Raw genomic sequence first — 15,435 nt, forward strand, 5'->3', positions numbered from 1 at the left:
ACGGTCTCCATCCAACCTGACAGAGCTTGAGAGGATCTGCAGAGAAGAATGGCAGAAAATCCCCAAATCCAGGTGTACAAGCCTTGTGGCATCATCCCCAAGAAGACTGGAGGCTGTAATCACTGCCAAAGGGGCTTCAACGAAGTCCTGAGTAAAGGCTCTGAATACTTATGTCAAAGCAAGATTTTAGTTTTTCATTTTCAATAAATTAGCAAAGATTTCTAACACTGTTGTCACTTTCTCATTATGGGGTATTGAGTGCAGATTTTCATTTTATTTTAGCACAAGGCCACAACATAAAAAAATGTTTAAAAAAATGTCAAATAGTGAAGACTTTTAGAATGCACTGTATATTAAATCTCATTTCATCCTAGAAGGAAGAGTCACCATTGAATATAATTCATTGAGTTCTACAGTGTTGGTTATTTTTTTCGCAGATCCTCCAGTTTCTAGGAAAGCTGGGTAGCAGCCAGTATAACTGCTATTATAGATCCCAAATTGGAAGACTACACTCCCACGCCTTTGTGGCCACATAAATGGGCTCATTCTGGCAACCGTTAGTTGGAAATAAATGTCTCCCAAAGCCTTTGTGTAGTCCTAGTCCCGACTGTATCGGCAATGCAATGGACCTAGGCTGTATAGACACGTCTCTAGAGCGAGGCAGCAATCGCCTGGTGACTGCTGGCAGGCGGCCACGTATAGACCTGCTTCTCCAGCAGTGCTGTGGACACATTATGGTTTCAGTAACACGTTGGCTTTAACTGGCTGATGGATCTTTATACATTCACTTAATCTAATTTTCATTAGTTTGCATAAAAGTCCTATATAAGCCAGCCTTAATTAAAGCGGAACAAAAGTAATTGCGTGCATATGTCCAAAGCCTTTCCAATATCACCCATGCCCAGGGGCCAGATCTCCTAAATAGAGATGAATTGTGAGCTCCTGCCCAAGTGTATGGTTTAATTATCAAATGCCAAGTGAGAGTGGTGTATTAGTGGGAAGGATGAGTTTGATATTCTGTCCTTAATTAGAAGATGATCAGATTTGTCTTTCCCTCGTTGACCTATAGTTAAACCCTCCAGCCCCAAGGGACTATTACTCTCTGTTGTCAGGAGATACTTTGGAGATAAACGCTACTCGTTGAGCTGAGCCCCGGCTGTAACCGCATTGTTCTTCGGAGGGTCATTTTCACTTCCCTCTAATCATGTAATGAACACATCAACACTACTGCTATTTTTTCCAGGACTGGCCAAATATTGAATGACAAACTGAATTAACATTGGGGTTGACTCGCTCCGCTGTGCATTTTTGTCATTGGTTTTAGTATAACTCCACCATTATTCAGTATGAATAATCAGCAGCCATGGTCGTCTCCTCATTGGCATCATATGTCAGGAAGATCTCATGCACCTGTAATTTTATAAACACTAATCAGTCATCACATTAAAGGGGTTTTACATGATTATTTAACTGATGAACTATCCTCTGGAGCTTGATAAAGACCGTTTGGTTGAAACGTTGCTGCACAAGGTGTAATAAAGAAGTTAATTGGATCCATTTGGAGTGCCGTGGCTTATTCCACTTATTTTTTGGCTATCCTCTGGATAGGTCATCAGTATCTGACCAGTGGAGGTCCGACATCCAGGCCCCCCACTGATCAGCTGTTTTAGAAGGCACTAGCGCTTGCAGTAGCCTTCTTGATGCTTTTGGTAGGCCATGTGAGGCCAGGTGGCTTAGATGCAGCTCAGTACAACTGCAAGAAAAAGGGGGTCGGTCAGAGCATCCCAATGCGCAGGTGCACGCTGCCATGGCTAGAAACATGAAGAAGAAAAAATACAATGCAACAGCACTCTGCAAAGAAAATAAAGTATAATAATGCCATAGTCATAGAAAATATTCTGCCTGCTAATGCTACGCTGATTTTGTAAACTTGAAATTCTTGGCAAATACATTTTGTACTAAATTATTTGGACCTGTCTGCCAAACGTCAAGGCGATCTCTGTAAGACAGAACATAAGACTAAATACTACCTGTTATGTGCCATGACGGCCACCATAAAATTCAGGGAGTGCAGGTTCCACATGCATGCTGGGTCCTCTCTGCCTTTTACCAATTTTGGTGCCATAATGGCCTCCATTAAATCCAGGGAATGCAGGTACCAACATGCATGCTGAGCCCACTCTATACTTCTGGTGCCAGACGGCTTCCAATGAATGCAAGGAAAGCAGGCTACTGCTTTATACTTACACTAATTAAAATCAGCCTATGTATGGCACATAACAGGTAGTATTTAGTGTTAGGTTCCCGTCTTACAGAGATAACCTTGGCGCCGGCAGACGGGCCCAAATATTTTTGCCAAGAATCTCAAATTTACAAAATAAGCGTCGCATTGGCTCCAGAATATTTTCTATAACTAGGGCATTATTGTACTTTATTTGGTTTGCAGAGAGCTATTGCTTGGTTTTTTCATTTTTTTTTCTTAGATGCAGCTCAGCCCCAATGAAGTGTGATGAGCGCGATACCAAGCACTGCCACTATACAATGTACGGCGCTGTGCTTAGTAAGCACTGAGAAGGCCACGGCGCTACTGTGAGCGCTGGTGCCCTCGCAAATAGCTGATGGACGGGAGTCCCAAGTGTCAGACCGCCACCGATCATATACTGATGACCTATCCAGAGGAAAATCCTGGAAAACCCCTTTAAAACCGGAGAAGTGAAGTGAAAACCATTATTATCTTGTTCATTTGCACCTGCCATGGGGTGGGATATAGGAGTCAGTGAGTGTTGATGTGATGGAAGCAGAAGGAATGGGCAAGCATGAGGATCTGAGCCACTTTGACAGGGACAAGTTGTGATTGTTAAACGGCCAATTCAGAGCATGTTCAAAATGGCAGGTCTGGTGGGGTGTTTGCAGTGGCTGGTACCTTACCAAAGTGGTCCAATGACGTAAACCAGGTTCATAGGGGCCTAAGGCTTATAGATTCATGTGGGGAGCAAAGGCTAGTCTGGTGTGATCTTACAGAGGAGCTATTGTAGCGCAAATTGCTGAAAAGGTTACTGCTAGCTATAATAGGTGTCAGCACACAGTGTATCGTAGCTTGCTGTATATGGGGCTGTATAGACCGGTCAGAGTGCTCATGCTGACCCCTGTCTACCGCTGAAAGTACCTACAGTGGGTATACGAGCATCAGAAATCCATGGTGTGGATGCATTGCTAACCTGGGGAAGAGATGCAAATGTCAGAGAAAGGGAAGTCGGTGGAGGTAGTGTGATATTATGGGCAATGTTCTACAAAAGAAACCTTGGGGCCTGGCATTCATATGGATGTTACTTTGACGAGATCCACCTAACTAGATATTTTACAGACCAATACCCCTATTAATGGAAACAGTATTGCCTTACAGCGGGGGCCTCTTTCAGCAGGATAATGTCCCAGCCACACTGCATAAATTGTGCAGAAATGGCTTTAGGAACATGACAAGTTAAAGGTGTTGACTTGGCCTCCAAATTTCCCAGATCTCAATCCAGTCGAGCATCTGTGGGATGTGCTGGAAAAACAAGTCTAATCCATGGAGATCACACCTCCAGGGTTGCCAACCGTCCAGAAATTTCTGGACAGTCTGTAAAAATAGGTGACTTTTTTTCCCCGTCCGTGAAAAAAATAGATGCGTCCTTGATTTTTTTTTTTTTTTTTGGCTGCTGCTACTTGATTAGATTATTGTAGTGGTAATTATCATTTTACAGCTCACAGTAGAGGGGGCCAGTGAGTTTGGATCAGTATACTGTATTGAGCTATAGATATGTAATCTTTATCATTCATTATGGTTTTCCAACTTGTCCATAAAATAAATCCTGGCTGTCTGGGATTTTGGGAAAAGTTGTCCAGAAAAAAATGAACATTCTGGTTGGCAACCGTGCACACCTCACAGTTTACTCTACTGCTCACTTGATGCCAGATACCACAGGACACCTTCAGAAGTGTTGAAGAGTCCATGTCTCAATAGGTCAGATCTGTTTTGGTGGCACAAGGAGAACCTACACAGTATTACGTGGTGGTGTTCATGATGGCAATCTGTGTATGTCCAAGTACCATATATATAGTGGATTAGTGATTAGTACTGTGGCTTGCAGCATTGGGAAACTAGACTAGACTTAAACCAAGGACAAGTTTTGCATTGTGTTTGTATGTTCTGCATGTGTTGTGGGTTTTTTCTGTTTCTCCAGTTCCCTCCCACTTTCTAAAAGCCTACTGACTTGCCTTAAAATTTGACCAGTTTTGAGGAGGGGAAATTTAGATTATGAGCCGTAAATGGTTTAAGGGCTGAAGGGAGTATCTATCTTTGTCCAGTGCTATGGAGTATATTAATACTGTCTAAGCAACAGCACATACATTAATACAAGTTATATCCTGGTTAACATTAAAAAATAATTAAAATGTGGACTTTGATTATAAATGTATATTATGTTCTTGCACTACAATGTATTTTTTTAATTACAGTGAAAACCCAAAAGCAGCAAGGCTTGATCCCAGTAGCAGCAAGAACCGTTATCTCACATCTGGTGAACCACCTAGGACATTATCCCATGAGTGGAGACCCTGCCATGCTGACTAGCCAGATCTGTGAGAATCATGACAACCCCTACAGTGAAAGCTCTGACCTCTCCCCACAGCTCTTCCATAGCCCCAACCTTCAGTTCTTTGTACTGAATAATACCACACTAGTGTCCTGCCTGCAGATCCCAGCAGAGGAGAAGCTGCCTCCTGGTGAGGAACTATCTTCTGCTAGTTCAATGGTTCGCATTATCATGAGGGACCTTTCGGGCAAGTACAGTTGGGAATCTTCCATCCTTTATGGACCTGCCCTTGAACATTCAGGACAAAAATCTCAGTGGTCTTCCCTTCTTCCTGCCTTTAATGCGTCTTCTGTTACTGTAGAAGAAGAACAGTCAACAGGCCAACGGGAGTCTGAGGAACACTCCTCGGTTCAGTCTAGAAGAAGAGGCATGGAAGCTCTGCCTTTATGGGACAGCTTGTCAGATGAGGAGGATGCTCTTGACTGCCTTTTGCAGTATCTGGGAGCCACAGGTCCTGAGTGCCTTCAAAGAGCTGGAGTTCCTCTAAACGTTCCCTCTCCACCACCTGCCTGCTTTTCTGAAAAACTGGAGAATGAGGTCAGTAATGCTATTTTAAAGCAAAGCGCAGAAGAGAAGGAATTTGTAGAGAAGCATTTCAGTAACCTCCACATGAGAGCAATGCCTCAAGAGGAACCAGACAACCAAAAACCAGAGTCAGCCTTCTACTACTCCCGACTGCTGCTCAGCATTTTAGGCATGAACTCCTGGGAGAAAAGGTAAAAATCCTATGCTGAACTGAACTTTTATCTTCTTGCCATTTAAATAAAATGATTGTATTTGCTTCTTAGGCCACGTTCACACAACCACTAGTTATTTCTGAAACCAGTGAAGCTGAACAGACCCTATCTACTATAATGGAGTTTGTTTGGTTTTCCTCATGGGGAATGAAGGATGTGGCAAGTTGAAATCCAGTACTCAAGCTGCTCTAGCACTGTCAGTGGACATCTGTCAGCCGAATCAACCCTATTAAACCAGCCACGCCTAGTAAGGCTGACTTTGCCAAATAAAACCATACCTGTCATTCGCCAATCTGTTGCTTCATTTAGGGGAAATGTTTTAAAAAAAATATACAAATATGGGCTTGAGTGCACCATGGGCAGGCCCTCACAACTCTGTGCACCCTAACTCCTCTGCTCAATTTCCCTGGACTTCCCCCTCCATTTGATTGACAGGACCAGGTGTCCAGATTGAGGGGGGGAATGTCCAAGGAAACAGAGCGGAGGAGCTAGGTTGCACAGAGCTGCTAAAGCCCACCCTGGGTGCACCTAAGTCCTAATTTGCATATTTTTTAAACACCTATTTCTCCTAAATGCACCACTGGATTGGAGAGTATGTTTATAACTAGCAGGGTCACCCCTACTAAACGTTATGGTTGATCCGTTTTGGAACACTTAATGCCAGATCCGGCACTAGTACACTTCAATGGAAATGAATGCCAGATCCGGCATTCCGGCAAGTGTTCAGTATTTTTGGCCGGAGAGAAAACTGCAGCATGCTGCGGTATTTTCTCCGTCCAAAAAACGTAAGAGGGACTGAACTGATGCATCCTGAACGGATTGCTCTCCATTCAGAATGCATTTTTTCCGGTATTGAGCCCCTGTGATGGAACTCAATACCGGAAAACAAAAACGCTAGTGTGAAAGTGCCCTAAGATTAGTTTTTTCCACATGGGAATCCACATGGAAAAACTGCACGTATTCTGCAACATGCGCAGGTGGCCTAAAGAGGACATTTCATGGAATTTTTTTAGTTTAATTAAGTACCTTTTACTTGCGGGGTACCCCTCCACTGATGCTACCATTCTTGTTCTTTTTTTTTTTCAAATACCCTTCACATGCCCCACTGTGCCCACATGCAGTTTTTGTGCCCAGTATGTTAATACCTAACATCGGTACAGGGAGGAGGAGACTCCAGGGTTTTACAGGGGGCGTCTCCTTCTCCCTGGCTGTGCCGCGGTCTAATCACAGAGGAGAGTGTCACAGCCAGGGAGAAAAACTGCTTACCTTCTCCCTGGCTGAGCCGCGCTCTGCTGCGATTGGACAGCGGCACAACCAGGGAGAAGGAGACGCCCCCTGTGAAACCCTGGAGTCTCCTCCTCCCTGTACCGATGCTCAGTATTGACATACTGGGTGCGAAAACTGCAGGAGGGCACTGCGAGGGGTATTTGAAAAAAAGAACAAGGGTGGCAGCATCAGTGGAGGGTACCCCACAAGTAAAGGTACATAAAGGGATTTTCTCGCCCATATTCCTTGGGGGACACAGGAAACCATGGGTATAGCTCTGCTCCCTAGGAGGCGTGACACTAAGTGAAAGCTGTAAGCCCCTCCTCCATCAGCTATACCCTTCAGCCTGGAGAGAGAGACTGCCAGTTTTTGCTTAGTGTCCAAGGAGGCAAGACACTCCCTGCTTAGGCAGGGTTGCTTTCCTAAAAATTTTTTATTTTATTTTATTTTTTTTTCGGGCGCAGCCCTCCTGGCGCAGGCCGCAGGCTGCCCGCACACCCGCAGCAAAGCAGTCCTCTGCCTGAAGGTGCGCCGGCTCCTCCTTTTCAGGGACGTATGGATGGCTCACGTCTCCGACGCCTGGGCTCTCGAAATTGTGTCTTCCGGATACAAAATCGAATTCGCGTCCTTCCCTCCAGATCGGTTCTTTCGCTCCCGCCCGCCGCGGGACCCGAAAAGCGCGGCTGCGTTCTCCGCGGCTGTTCAAGCCTTACTGGACAGGGGGGTGATTACCCCCGTTCCTCTAGAGGAAAGGTTCCAAGGGTTCTATTCGAACCTCTTTGTAGTTCCCAAGAAGGGAGGTTCGGTGCGGCCCATTTTGGACCTCAAAAGGCTCAACCGTTTTCTCCTCCTTCGACGGTTTCGGATGGAGTCCCTCCGTTCCGCGGTGGCTTCCCTGGAGCGGGGAGATTTCATGTCTTCCATCGATATACAGGATGCCTACCTCCATGTTCCGGTAGCCCGGTGTCGCCATCGCTTCCTCCGATTCGCCGTGGGGGACCTTCACTTCCAATTTGTCGCCCTTCCCTTTGGGCTGGCAACAGCCCCCCGGGTGTTCACCAAGGTCCTGGCCCCGGTTTTGGCCTTACTCCGCTCCAGGGGTGTTTTTCTGCTACCGTACTTGGACGATATCCTCATCAAAGCTCCGTCCCTTTCTCAAGCGGTTGCCAGCGTGGATCTCACTCTAGAGACCCTGGCGAGGTTCGGTTGGGTCATCAACTTCCCCAAGTCCTCCCTCCCCCCTCCAGACAACTGGTCTTCCTGGGAATGCTTTTAGACACCGGAGCGGCGGAGGTACGTCTTCCCTCGGAAAAACGACTGACCCTCCGTCGGGCGATTCGGGGTCTCCTTCTCCACCGTCGACCGTCCTTCCGTTTCTGCATGCGGGTCTTGGGGCAGATGGTTGCCTGCTTCGAGGCGATCCCATTTGCGCAGTTTCACTCCCGCCCTCTCCAACGGGCGATCCTCTCCTCCTGGGACAAATCGCCGGAGTCTCTGGATCATCCCTTCCATCTATCGCCTCCGGTGCGGTCATCTCTCCGCTGGTGGTTACAGTCCCCTCTTCTGGGCAGGTCCTTTCTGCCGCTCAACTGGTTGGTGGTAACAACCGATGCCAGTCTCTTGGGCTGGGGAGGCGTGTTTCCTCCCCGATCCGTCCAGGGCATTTGGTCTCCATCGGAGTCCAAACTCTCGATCAATGTCCTGGAGCTGAGAGCGGCCCTTCTGTCTCTGCGACACTGGACTCATCTGCTGAAGGGTCATCCAGTTCGTGTGCAATCGGACAACGCCACGGCCGTGGCGTACATAAACCACCAGGGGGGCACTCGCAGCGCTGCAGCGATGCGGGAGGTCACCAGCATTCTCCGTTGGGCGGAAGCCCACGTCCCGGCTCTATCTGCAATTTTTATTCCAGGGGTGGACAATTGGGCGGCGGACTTCCTCAGTCGCACCACCGTCGACCCCGGCGAGTGGTCTCTTCACCCGGAGGTGTTCGAGGCCATTTGCCTTCGTTGGGGCATACCGGACGTGGACCTCATGGCCTCCAAGTTCAATCACAAGGTCCCCGCCTATCTGTCCAGGGCCAGGGATCCGGGAGCTTGCGGAGCCGACGCCCTCGTTCTTCCTTGGCGAGGCTTCGCGCGTCCATACATATTCCCTCCCATCCCACTCCTGCCCAAGGTCCTTCGGAAGATTGCGGCGGAAGGCGTCTCGGTGATTCTGGTCGCTCCGGACTGGCCCCGCCGGTCTTGGTATGCCGACCTCATGCTGCTCCTGGCAGACGCGCCCTGGCGGCTGCCCGCCAGGGAAGATCTTCTCTCTCAGGGACCGATCTTCCACCCGCGTTTAAGGTCCCTACGTTTGACGGCGTGGTTGTTGAGACCACCGTCCTGACACGTAGGGGTTTTTCTGCGGACGTCGTCCGCACCATGATCCGCGCCCGTAAGCCGTCCTCTTCTAGGATCTATTATAGGACCTGGAGGACCTATTTGGGGTTCTGTGCCGATCTGGGGATTCCTCTGCTCCGCTTTTCTCTCCCCACCGTTTTGTCCTTCCTGCAGAGCGGACTTGCCCAAGGTCTGGGTCTTAGTTCTTTGAAGGGTCAGGTGTCTGCGCTGTCCATTTTGTTTCAGCGCCCACTGGCCCCCCTTGGTCCTGTCAAGACCTTCCTTCAGGGCGTGGCTCACGCGGTTCCCCCGTACCGCCCTGGGACCTGAACCTGGTTCTCTCAGCGCTCCAGGCTTCTCCTTTCGAGCCTCTGCGGACGGTTTCCTTGCGACTTCTGTCCTGCAAGGTTATTTTCCTTGTAGCCGTCACCTCTCTTCGGAGGGTGTCCGAATTGGCTGCACTCTCCTGTCTGGAACCTTTCCTAGTGTTCCACCAGGACAAGGTGGTTCTTCGTCCGGTCCCTTCCTTCCTAAGGTGGTCTCCGCCTTTCATCTGAACGAGGACATCGTTCTCCCCTCTTTGTGTCCTTCCCCTTCCCACCCTCGGGAGAGGAAGCTTCATCGCCTGGACGTTGTCAGGGCGCTCAAGGTTTACCTGGAGGTAACCAGCTCTTTCAGGCGTACTGACTCGCTCTTTGTGGTTCCGGAGGGGTCGCACAGAGGGATGGCGGCGTCCAAAGTTGCTATCGCCCGTTTTGTCAAGATGGCTGTTACTGAGGCTTATCTCGCCAAGGGCAAGGTTCCGCCCCTTGGTGTTACCGCTCACTCCACTAGAGCGGTCGGGGCTTCCTGGGCTCAGAGGAATCCGGCTTCTACGGAGCAGATTTGCAAGGCGGCCACTTGGTCCTCCTTGCACACCTTCACCAAGTTCTACAGGGTGCATACTCATGCGTCGGCTGACGCTGCTTTAGGCCGTCTGGTGTTGCAGGCGGCAGTTGATTGATGCCTCTGGTGTTGGTCTAGTTTGTTCTGGTCCCTCCCTTCTGGGACTGCTCTGGAACGTCCCATGGTTTCCTGTGTCCCCCAAGGAATATGGGCGAGAAAAGGAGACTTTTGTATTACTTACCAGTAAAGTCTCTTTCTCGCTCTTCCTTGGGGGACACAGCACCCGCCCTTCATTTGGGTTTACAGTTGTGGTTCCGGCTTGGTTGCCCCGTTGGGGCTTGACAGTTCTTTTTTCCGGTTGGTGGTTATCTTTCACTACTTGGACACGCAACTGGCAGTCTCTCTCTAGGCTGAAGGTATAGCTGATGGAGGAGGGGCTTACAGCTTTCACTTAGTGTCACGCCTCCTAGGGAGCAGAGCTATACCCATGGTTTCCTGTGTCCCCCAAGGAAGAGCGAGAAAGAGACTTTACTGGTAAGTAATACAAAAGTCTCCTTATCCCATGACTAATGTAAAAAAATGAACATCAGAAATCATACAGGACACTGTACACAGGCTTGGTTCGTGCTGTAATTAAGCAGATGGGCGCACTATAGGGTAATTCCGCAATGGACAGAAAAATAAAGAACAAATACAAGGCTCACCTTTTTGGGTTGTGCTAATAATAGGCACAACTCTAATGAACGCTCATCGAAGTGGGTCCTGAGAGCCCGGAGAGTGGTAAGTCTGCAGCCACGGATAGAGTCTTCTTATCGGAGATGCCTGGAATCCCCAAGAAGATGCAAAGTTCCAGAGAAAAATGTCCCACGGCGCAAAAGACCAACCACAGGTCACCAGGATCTTGGTTCAAAGTATTTATTGCAGCGATACAATGCATTTCGGGGATTCCCTGAAACGCGTTGTATCGCTGTAATGAATACTTTGAACCAAGATCCTGGTGACCTGTGGTTGGTCTTTTGCGCCGTGGGACATTTTTCTCTGAGTCATACAGGACACGACAACCTCTTTCTAACAAAGCTAGAACCAGCCCTGTACCTCACATGGATCCAGAGATCTCCCCATTCATTGCTCTGCTAGATTTGTATCAAGCTGAAAGCTCAAGGGGAGTGTCTTATCTGCTGCAGCTAAGGGGGCGTGTCCATGCTCCACCTATCACAGTTCTGGAGGCAGTTAAAGGATGAAACTGAGCATGTGCGGCCATCTCAGTGAGCAGGACAAAGAAATAAAGAAACTAACAGCAGGTGGCGCTATACAGATACATTTTATTGAATAGCTCAGTGGTTATGCTAAATTTGTAATTACATGCAATTACAAAAGTATTTAGATCCAGGGGCTGATTTAAAAACTATAGAATATTTTTTTTTGTGGGACAACCCCTTTAATTAAACAAGGAAAATAAAGTCCTCTTTAAAACTTTTTTACAGTACAATCAGGTAATTCAGATTTACACTGATAAATATATATCTGCATCGCCTGATTATTATACTTAGATTGCTCCAGCATTTGGACTGTGTGGAGGATTTAGTATTGTAGAGCTACAAGCTGATAAATCACTGTCTGATGTGCCCCTGACGTGGAGCTTCCTGATGTTGGACGTTTTAGTGAATTGCACAGTGTGTCGTCAGTAATCAGATATGTGGTTATTGTGTCATTATAAAAACTAGGACATTCTGCATATTGACGGCTGATATGTCCTGTTCAGCATCCTCCAGGTGAACGCCATGTTCTTTTCTTTTGTATTACGTGTTGAGCATATCTTGTGTAAGAAAAAGGGGGTCAGCCAACACATCCCAATGTGCAGGGGCGCCCTGCCAAGCATATACAGCACTCTGCAAACAAAATAAAGTTCAATAATGCCATAGTAATAGAAAACATTCTGCTGCTAATACTACGCTGATTTAGTAAATTTGAGATTCTTGGCAAATACATTTTGTACAAAATTATTTGGACCCGTCTGCCAAACGTCTAGGCGATCTCAGTAAGACGGGAACCTAACACTAAATACTACCTGTTATAGTGCCATAATGGCCACCATAAAATTCAGGGAGTGCAGGTTCCACATGCATGCTGGGTCCATTCTGCCTTTTTACCATTTTTGGTGCCATAATGGCCTCCATTAAGTCCAGGGAATGCAGGTACCAACATGCATGCTGAGCCCACTCTATACTCCTGGTGCCAGACGGCTTCCAGTGACTGCAGGCCCAAATAATTTAGTACAAAATGTATTTGCCAAGAATCTGAACTTTACAAAATAAGCGTAGCATTAGCACCAGAATATTTCCTTGTACTTTTTGGGTTTGCAGAGTGCTGTTGCATTGTATTTTTTCTTTTTCGTAGTATAACTTGTTATCCACATGTCTCAGCTCTTTGCTTGGCGCGATTCTTTTGACTGTGTCCGTGGCGCTTGTCTCCACGTAGTATTGTCTGTGACAAGAGTTAATGGAGGATCCATGACCTGTCTGTATACAACATACTTCATTATATTAGTCCTTATTCCCACGACCATATGATTTTCCGTCTGCTGTCCGTGTAAGGGTACTTTCACACTTGCGTTGTGAGGATCCAGCAGGCAGTTCTGTCGCCGGAACTGCCTGCCGGATCTGGAAATCCGTATGCAATCGAATATCATTTGTAGAGGGATCCGGATCCGTCTGACAAATGCATTGAAATTCCGGATCCGTCTCTCCGGTGTCATCCGGAATAAAGGAATCCGGTATTATTATTTTTTTTACATTTTTAAAGGATTTTACATGGAAGCCCATCATTTGCCATCTGTTTACGGACTTAAAGGCTATGTACACTTTCGCAGGCACTTTTTTTAATGATTGCATTTTACTCATTTCAGGCAAAAAATCCTTTTTTCAATTGGCCTTTATTAAAATATATTGAGCTGTTCTGTCACAAAGGGTTAACAGTTTTTCTAGCTGTGTGACTGGTACTTTGACTTTTACTTTGTTCAGGTCATCTAATAACCCTCATCTCTAAACTACTAAGAGGTCATAAACACTTATTTAAAGGGAACCTGTCACCGGGATTTTGTGTAATGAGATGAGTCTTGTCCCCTGAGAGGAGTCACATACAGGATTCATCTCGGGTTAATTTGCATATGTATCAAATCGGGTTTTTTACACAATAAAAGCACACAGAGCTATGGGGACTGGGTATTGCGGATGTGCTAGCGGACGTCTAGCAGCCCATGGCCTCAGCTCTATACACAAAATCCCGGTGACAGGTTCCCTTTAAGATAAGAACCGAGCTATAATGACTGTTTAGGACGCAGCGGTGGACTGGATACTCGGGCATGGACCGAGGGCCCGCAGCCACTAGGGGCCCTGTAAGAGGCTCCTGGTACCTTTTATCGGTTGCCAGCTTCGCCTCTCTGATCGGTGATGCTGCCACTCTCTGGGCTCTGTGCTCCTCCGCACAGGCCTGCCACAGTAACGTCACCAAGATGGCCGCCGCCCGTTAGCAGCGACGGCCATCTTTAACCCTGCAAGTGGCAATAACAGGCCAGGCTCTTTTTACAGGCTGCTGCCACTCCGATAATCACCGCTCTGTGTTCATCCGCACGGGCTGCCTCACATGAATGTCACTAAGATGGCTGCCGCGTGAGGGCAGCGGCGGCCATATTTAAACCTGGAAGTTCCCACAGTCCGGGCCCGGAAACAATTTTTTTTTTTACAAGTCCGCTGATGGGCCTTTCTGCTGTGCGGCAATGTGTGGTATGTCTGCCACACATAGTCACATAGGCAATTGCTCTTCAGGCCTCTGTGATGTCCTGCAGGCTGGGCTGGCTCTGTGGCAGCGTACGGTTGGCCAGGCAGCAGAAAGGCTGGGGCTGTCATTGTGTGCTCTGGAACTCTTCCCTTCACCGCCTCTGCTATCTCCCTGCCTCTCGTACAGTGCGGACTCAGCAGGAGGCAGTAGCACCTACTGAGGAGACAGAATGGGCAAGCAGGTAGCAGGGCCAGGGGAAGGCTTGTATTCTCTCTCTTGTTCTTTTTCTTGTTCTTGTTCTTTTTTAAAATGAAGTCCTGCATCCAGTGCTTTACAGACTCCTGCGTCCAGTGCGTTGCAGGCTCCCACGTCCAGTGCTTTACAGACTCCCGCGTCGAGTGGGTTGCAGGCTCCCGCGTCCAGTGGGTTGCAGGCTCCCGCGTCCAGTGGGTTGCAGGCTCCCGCGTCCAGTGCTTTACAGACTCCCGCGTCCAGTGCGTTGCAGGCTCCCGCGTCCAGTGCGTTGCAGGCTCCCGCGTCCAGTGCGTTGCAGGCTCAAAGTTGAAGCTGTTACGTGGTAAACATAAAAATGTAGTATAGCTAAAAAATGGAGTCAGTGATTTTCTATGCTCGTCATCAGCCCATATCAGGGGGTTTATTCACTGAGAACAATTCACCTAGACTACAGCCAAGCTAATGGTCTGCTATGTTAAACTATATACTTCAATTCAGCTGCAACTCAAGTGAATATGAATAAACCCTATTAGTATTTTTAATCTCCTGACTGCAGTTAACACTAAAGATGATATAAATCTATTCTGAGACTGTCAGCCAAATGTGGGTTTAAAATTACTTATGAAGTGCATTCAGTAAAAGATTTATTCACCACAAGGTAAATTTTTCAGAAAATGAAAGTCTAGTCGAAGCAGCCAATTTAGAAAAAGATGAAAATGAATGGGGAATTTTCACTGATTTGACGCACTGGACTAGATATTCAATTCCAATACCAATTCTCCACAATTCTTTCTGAGGGTTTTCAGCCTCTGCGATGTTTCTTGTGCGCTCCGGTATTTTTTATTTCCTGTTGCTGGCTTATTATGTTATCTACAGCAGTGCAAAACCACCTATTCAGAGATCGGTGAAAAACACCTGAACTTCCAACATGCTAATGTTTTTCGCAACTGTCCACGTCAGGGATAATTATTCCTTATTTTTATCATCAGGTATGAAAATAATGGCAATGCCTGGAACTTATAAATATTGGCAATGCCTGGAACCAAAAGTGGTGCTATGAAAAGAAAGTTAAAGAGGTTGTCCGGGTTCAGAGCTGAACCCGGACATACCCTTATTTTCACCCAGCCAGCTCTCCTGAGGCTAGCATCGGAGCATCTGATGCTCTGATGCGCTCCCTTGCCCTGCGCTAAATCGCGCAGGGCACGGGCTCTTTCGTTTTCAATAACACATGGCCGGGCGGAAACTTCCGCCTGGCAGTGTGTTCGGTGACGTCACCGGCTCTGATGGACGGGCTTTAGTGCTGCCCTAGCCATTTTACTGGCTAGGGCAGCGCTAAATCCCGCCCATCAGTGCCGGTGACATCACCGGGCTTCCTGGCAACCCCATGGAGAGCCCCGGTAAGTCACCGGATCTCCAAAAAATGCCTTTGACCTGCGCGATTTAGCATGAACTGCTCCCAAGCTCAAGTCAGGGGGCTGCCGGGGTGAAAATGGATTTATGTCCGGGTTCAGCTCTGAA

The 15,435-nt window shown here is 47.6% G+C and overlaps 1 protein-coding gene across 1 annotated transcript in view; it reads left to right on the forward strand.

Annotated features, from left to right (window-relative positions):
• RALGAPA1 (Ral GTPase activating protein catalytic subunit alpha 1) overlaps positions 1 to 15,435 on the forward strand; it is a 188,629-nt gene that overhangs the window by 113,785 nt on the left and 59,409 nt on the right. The window contains 1 exon segment of the mRNA XM_040412867.1: positions 4,498 to 5,350. Within this exon segment, the coding sequence (XP_040268801.1) occupies positions 4,498 to 5,350 (853 nt within the window).

Source organism: Bufo bufo, chromosome 11, assembly GCF_905171765.1.
Source record: "Bufo bufo chromosome 11, aBufBuf1.1, whole genome shotgun sequence".
In the NCBI taxonomy this organism is placed as follows: Eukaryota; Metazoa; Chordata; class Amphibia; order Anura; family Bufonidae; genus Bufo; species Bufo bufo.